We start from the raw sequence: 6,986 nt of genomic DNA, 5'->3' as shown, positions 1-6,986 counted from the left end.
GACCCCAGAGCAGCAGATTAGGCTGAAGTTGGTGCAGGAGGGACCCCAGAGCAGCAGATTAGGCTGAAGTTGGTGCAGGAGGGACCCTAGAGCAGCAGATTAGGCTGAAGTTGGTGCAGGAGGGACCCCAGAGCAGCAGATTAGGCTGAAGTTGGTGCAGGAGGGGCCCCAGAGCAGCAGATTAGGCTGAAGTTGGTGCAAGTGGGACCCCAGAGCAGCAGATTAGGCTGAAGTTGGTGCAAGTGGGACCCCAGAGCAGCAGATTAGGCTGAAGTTGGTGCAGGAGGGACCCCAGAGCAGCAGATTAGGCTGAAGTTGGTGCAAGTGGGACCCCAGAGCAGCAGATCAGGCTGAAGTTGGTGCAAGTGGGACCCCAGAGCAGCAGATCAGGCTGAAGTTGGTGCAGGAGGGGCCCCAGAGCAGCAGATTAGGCTGAAGTTGGTGCAGGAGGGGCCCCAGAGCAGCAGATTAGGCTGAAGTTGGTGCAGGAGGGGCCCCAGAGCAGCAGGAGAGGAGCTGACCAGCGGAAGCCTGCGGGAAACATCCCCCTCCCCAATTTCACACAGATCTCTCCTTATCAGAACGCATGTTGTTTTAGAGGGATGAGCTGGGAGGACACGCCTGCTCCATGTGACAAGTTCTTTGCAAGGAAGGTTGGACTCTGCTCCCTCCTACCAGCTCTCCCTGCCGCCTCCCTCCTCATTCTCACTGGCTCGCAGTCTCCGGAGGAGCTGAGGCTGCACTTGCGAGTAGTTGTGTGTGCTGTAATCAATGCGGGCAGGCACACTGTGCGAGCGCTCAAGGCTTCTGACAGACAATGCAACTTTCCTGGTGCGACTGTGCGTCTTGCTGAGATGAGTTTTGGGAGGCAGATTGGGAGCCGGGATCGCAGGGGCTGCGCTGGGAGGTAAGGCACATGGTATAGTCTGGTAGTGGGGAATGTGCTGCTCACGCCCGGGCTCTCATTGTGGGTGGAAGTTTATTGTATGATCCTGCACTTTGCGCCTAGTGATACTGTGCCCATGTTGCGCCTAGTGATACTGTGCCCATGTTGCGCCTAGTGATACTGTGCCCATGTTGCGCCAGTCACTGAGGGGGGACTTCCCTACATCCCCTCTGCATGACCCTGTGCCTTCTGCTTTAGGGGGCACACACATCCCTTTTGCATTAGGGGGCACACAGATCCCTTTTGCTTTAGGGGGCACACAGATCCCTTTTGCTTTAGGGGGCACACAGATCCCTTTTGCTTTAGGGGGCACACAGATCCCTTTTGCATTAGGGGGCACACAGATCCCCTTTTGCTTTAGGGGGCACACAGATCCCTTTTGCGTTAGGGGGCACACAGATCCCCTTTTATTTTAGGGGGCACACAGATCCCCTTTTGTTTTAGGGGGCACACAGATCCCTTTTGCATTAGGGGGCACACAGATCCCCTTTGGGGGCACACAGATCCCCTTTTGGTTTAGGGGGCACACAGATCCCTTTTTGGTTTAGGGGGCACACAGATCCCCTTTTGGTTTAGGGGGCACACAGATCCCCTTTTGGTTTAGGGGGCACACAGATCCCCTTTTGGTTTAGGGGGCACACAGATCCCTTTTGCATTAGGGGGCACACAGATCCCCTTTTGGTTTAGGGGGCACACAGATCCCTTTTGCATTAGGGGGCACACAGATCCCCTTTTGGTTTAGGGGGCACACAGATCCCCTTTTGCTTATGCAGTTGCTTCTCTGAATGTATTTTATACTTCACAAAGGGCTGCCTTGCTGCTGTACAGCCTGTCATAGCAAGAGCTCCCCTAGTGGCCATGCATATTTTCTGCTGCTTTCTTGAAGTCTAAGGAAAATGCCTAATGAAAATGCAAGAGGCAAGCAATATGGCAACTCTACTTGAGTATGAATTGAAAAATGTGAAATGCAGAGGCAAAAAAATCAGTTCAATGTTGTACTTTAAAAAAAATGAATGAAAAATACCATCACTTATAAATAGTATCCCTATCACTATAGGGCTTGTAATACTGCATTGCTCTAACACATTCTTTCTACTGTTGCTTAGCTACAGTTCCCACAATCACCGGACACCCTCGTCTGTCAGAGGGTTGCTGGGAATTGTAGTCCAGCAAGAGATTTTAAAACCTTGCACTAACCATTTAACTGTTGAAGAAATGACTGTCAGCTCCTTCTTGCCTCTTTTTGTTCCCCATTTTTAGATGATTGCAGCCACCAGCCGTGTTGTTTTCCTCTCCCTGCCTGTTTTTGACTTGAAAAGATCATGACAGAAGTCTTTCTCTCAGCTCTTTTGAATGTTACTCAAAGCACTTTGCTGGCAAGTGGCTCATCAGCTGGGAATGTGACAAAATGCTCTCTGACAAAGACAGGCTTTCAGTTCTATTACCTCCCTGCCGTCTATATTGTAGTCTGTATCACAGGATTCATTGGGAACAGTGTGGCCATATGGATGTTCATTTTTCATATGAAACCATGGAGCAGTATCTCAGTCTACATGTTTAACCTGGCCCTGGCGGATTTCCTTTATGTCCTGTCTCTCCCAGCCCTGATATTTTATTATTTCAATAAAACAGACTGGATATTTGGGGATGCCTTGTGCAAACTGCAGCGCTTTATTTTCCACGTTAATCTTTATGGCAGCATCTTGTTCTTGACTTGCATCAGCGTGCACCGGTACACAGGGGTTGTACATCCACTTAAGTCACTTGGGAGGCTGAAGAAGAAGAATTCCATCTACATAAGTGCACTGGTCTGGTTCATTGTCATAGCCGGTATTTCTCCCATCCTTTTCTTCTCCGGCACTGGGATCAGGAAAAACAAGACCATCACCTGCTTTGATACATCTTCCGATGAGTACCTGAGAAGCTACTTCATCTACAGCATGTGCACCACCGTCTTTGGATTCTGCATTCCCTTCATTTTAATTCTGGGCTGTTACGGATTAATCGTCAGAGCTCTGATTTACAAAGACATGAACAATGCCCCCCTAAGAAAGAAATCTATTTATCTGGTTATTATTGTCTTGACTGTCTTTGCTGTCTCCTACCTTCCTTTCCATGTGATGAAGAATCTAAATTTAAGAGCCAGGCTGGATTTTCAGTCTCCTGAGATGTGTAACTTCAATGACAGGGTGTATGCCACCTATCAAGTGACTAGGGGTCTTGCTAGCCTCAATAGCTGTGTAGACCCAATCCTATACTTCTTGGCAGGAGATACCTTTCGGAGGAAGCTTTCCAGGGCGACCAGGAAAGCATCCAGGAGAAGTGAGGCTAATGTGCAATCTAAAAGTGAAGAGATGACTCTCAACATTTTATCAGAGTACAAGCAGAATGGGGACACAAGCTTGTGAAGATGAAAGGTCAGAGTTGACCGTGACGGCCAACTGTTCGAAAGCATCCGTTCATAGATGTTCCCTGTGATGGTGCTTACGGGTTAATTAAAATACTGAACAGATCAGGCAAGAACCACTGCCGTTTTGGTTAAAGGGAGCTGACCATCGTTATACTGTATGACAGACATTTGTTTTGGGAGGAGATTGGAGAAGAACAAAAAGGATGTTCTATCTGTATGTGTGTGTGTGCGTGTGTGTTGGCTATCTACACATCTAAACCATGGTATTTTTTACTTTTACTAATTATTCCAGAAACTACTGTGAATAAGGATTAACTGCAGCTAACATGGTGAAGGAATGTATCTCAACGAGTGCTAATGTGCTGTTTCAAGATATTCTAAAGTATTACTTAACCAGCTGCTTTTATTGTGCATCAGTTCGGCTTAGCAGTAGACCTATCTGTGATCCCCCCAGGAGGGACATCCATTGAGTATTATTGCGCTAGAGGTATATGTTCAACAAGCTCTCTATACACAGAGAGGGCTGGGCTGGGAAGTACCCCTTTATATAGCTGTCAATCTTGTTATGTAGCTGTGTCAGTAAAAGTAGAAGAACATAATGAAATATTTTTGAGCCCAAATCCAGTACATTGGGTTAACAGAAAAGATGAAATAGATTTTCTCCCCCTCCCGTGTCTATTGCGAGCAGTAGACTGCTTTTTATTTCTTTTACTTACCCTTTCATCTTGTGTAGATTGAGCTTTTGGGTTCTGTAACTATTACACAGCAAAAGGAGTTCTTTAGTAACTTTTTTTTAAACATAGAGAAATCTGATCATTAAGGGCCTTATCACTGGGGAAAGCTAATAAATGAACAACCCTTCCTTGGCTAAAAAGCCTACTAGTTAGCTATTGCTAGATGATTAGCTACTTGCTGTCCATTAATGCAGGCTAAGTGTTCAGCTTGGTTCCATTCAGGCGCCACGTGCTATAGCAATGCACTTTCCTTTTTTTTATTCATTCTATATATTTTTTTTCAGTTCTGATCCCTCTCCTGAACAAATACACAAAGTATATTACGTCTTGAAATAGGGCTGAAGAGTTCGCCCAGCTCCTACTTACCTAACGTTACATTTTCTTGATGTGGGGCATGATATCCGATATCTTGTCAAATGAATATGAAGGGATACATATGTGATATACATGTTCAATGTACTGTGGACCTTTTTTGCATTTAGTATGTGTTTTAAAGCTCCTGTGGAAACGAAAAAATGTTTTATTTTTGTACTATTGTAATTTAATATAGTTCAGTAAATCAGTTTTTATTTGTGATTTAACAGTGCCATTTAATTGATTTTTGCCTATGGAGACAGTGTTACTTGACTTTAAAAAAGCTTCTCAGGTTTTGTAACGGATATCGACTAGTAGATGCCACTAAATGTATTTAACTATCACAATCAAAGGGTTGTCCATTGCCGTACGGCGCTGTGATGTGTGCATGTAGGTGTACAGTGTGTGTACAGCATGGTATTAGACACTAGCACCTTTACAAGGGAACAGCAAAGCTACACAAGTGTGTCTGGTGTTGTACTTAGCCATTTAAACCTGAAAGAGATCCAATAAAACTCTAAAATATTATCTGCTGTATTTAATATTCTTAATCGTCCAGAAAACGATGTCAGGGGGAATCATTGGTTCATCCAGCAAGCATATATATTGAACTGTATTCATTTGGGGAATATATTTAGCAGTCTGTGTGTTAACATGTATATGCTATATGCCAGGAATGGGCAATGTATTGTCATCAAGCTAGCGTTGAACTTCAAATCCCATTGTTCCACTTAGTCTAGGCTACTTGGCTGGTGGTCAGACACTGAGAATTGCAATTTGACATCTGGAGGTCTGCGAGCTGCATGACCCAGTGCACACCATTATAGGAATATATGCGTGCAAATTATTTGCAGGGAGGTTCCTCTCATTCATGTCATATTAAAGCTGTCATTCCCATTTAGTCCCCTTCTGTTATTTACCTGCTCTGCAGACTAAATGTGCCTGACAGCAGCAGCAAAGGGTTCATTCATATTTCTGCATCTCTAGTCAAGGTAAAATAAACTCATTTGGTACATTGTGATATTGCCCCTGGTCTGTGCTGCTGAAACTCACCATTTAATATGATGAGCCAGCTGATTGCCAGCAAGGTTCCTAAAGCTTACTGAAGCAAGAAATGGGTTATTTGTGCTAATGCAGTAGCCAATGTATATTGTGAGACTTTTTTTTTTGTTTTGTTTTTTTTGCTTTTTCTTTTTTTTGCAGTTATTTTTTTATCATTTAACATACATAATAGCAATGTATATATTGATATTCTGAAAATGCCTCACTGTTTTCTTTATAATCAACTTAGGCTAAGTATACACTGTAAAACCTGCTTGTTCGAGGAGGTCTCCAATGAAGTAGATTTTTACCCAGTTTGTCCACCGTTGTGCCAGGCCAAATTTTGATGATTTGATTGTCGCCAGTAATAGGATCACATTGAGGACCAAGGGAAACCTGTTGTAAGAACCACATCAGTGCAGCAATGTGGCCTTTTTAACCTGCCCAATAGACATCTGAATGATTTTTATCCAGGTACCAGTCTAGCAAGACAGTAATATCCATGACCTGAAAGTGGCACCTGGCCCATCTTCTATACATTGCCCTACCCTGCTGGGACAGCCCCATAGCCTGAAGCGAATAAAACCTGTCGACTCTATCCCTCCAGAGCGAGTTGGCAGGTTATTGGCCCATGTGTGGCCACCATTGCTCTGATATTCAGTTTCCCATGTTGTAGGGCTGCTCCCCCACAGAGGGGCAATGTGTTGAAGATGGGACAGTTGTTACTTTGAGATCATGGACATTACTGGGACTGCAGCAAACTAACTATATGAAAGAGGGGCTTGAACCCAAGAAGTCTGGCAACCTCTGCCCTAATATGTTAAACAGCTCAGCAACAGCCCTGAATGAAATATTTGCATACGATGCCAATTAGCTACTGATTTTGTTAAATAGTGCAGTTTTTACATTTTGTATGTGTTTTTTGCTTTTTACATCTTTTAATTTTCTAAGCCAGTTTTCTCATTATAAGGAACTATGGTGGGTGCTACTGTGTGGCGGCCTTTTCGCTTTGAACATCTTCTTTATCCTCACATTAGGGGAAGTAAAAGCATTTTTTGCACAAGTCTCTTCGACTAGGACTGTAGATTTAAGCCTGGTTTTTGAAGAGAGCCTGCTATGCTATGCTAGATTTCTATCAATGAGCCAAATATTAATCCATTATATTGCACATTCTTTTCTAGGGGATGAAAAGATACAATTATATGGTGTGTATCAGATATATTTGGCATTCCTGTCCTCAAGAGATTACAACATAGATAACAGTGTGGTAAAAATATTGTCAGTTACCAGACACACAGAAATGGGGCAATTGGATGAGTCTGTGCATAGACTGATAAAGGAAAGAAGGAGTGTCTGCCATACTAAAGTTCTAGGCTTGTCACAGTGTGGTATGTGCAAGTACAAATGGAATAAGGAATGTAATACAATTCAATACCTAACTAGATAGATAAGTATTGGATTAAAAAGTAAAGATTGTTATCTACATGACTGGTACCTTTTG

At 43.8% G+C, this 6,986-nt stretch overlaps 1 protein-coding gene across 1 annotated transcript; it reads left to right on the top strand.

Annotated features, from left to right (window-relative positions):
* Positions 1–867: 867 nt before the first annotated feature.
* On the top strand, positions 868–4,972 carry p2ry1 (purinergic receptor P2Y, G-protein coupled, 1). Its single transcript, NM_001102752.1, has 2 exons — positions 868–907; positions 2,207–4,972. The coding sequence occupies exon 2, from the start codon at positions 2,269–2,271 to the stop codon at positions 3,352–3,354; it is 1,086 nt and encodes a 361-aa protein (NP_001096222.1). The 5' UTR covers positions 868–907; positions 2,207–2,268; the 3' UTR covers positions 3,355–4,972.
* The last annotated feature ends 2,014 nt before the right edge of the window (positions 4,973–6,986 follow it).

Source organism: Xenopus tropicalis, chromosome 5 (genome assembly GCF_000004195.4).
Source record: "Xenopus tropicalis strain Nigerian chromosome 5, UCB_Xtro_10.0, whole genome shotgun sequence".
NCBI lineage: Eukaryota > Metazoa > Chordata > Amphibia > Anura > Pipidae > Xenopus > Xenopus tropicalis.
Note: the sequence above shows the minus strand (reverse complement) of the source record. Positions and strands in the feature narration are given on the sequence as shown.

Bases quoted from the DNA above. Each gene is read 5' to 3' on its own strand.
- p2ry1 (NM_001102752.1), top strand. From the start codon at position 2,269: ATGACAGAAGTCTTTCTCTCAGCTCTTTTGAATGTTACTCAAAGCACT.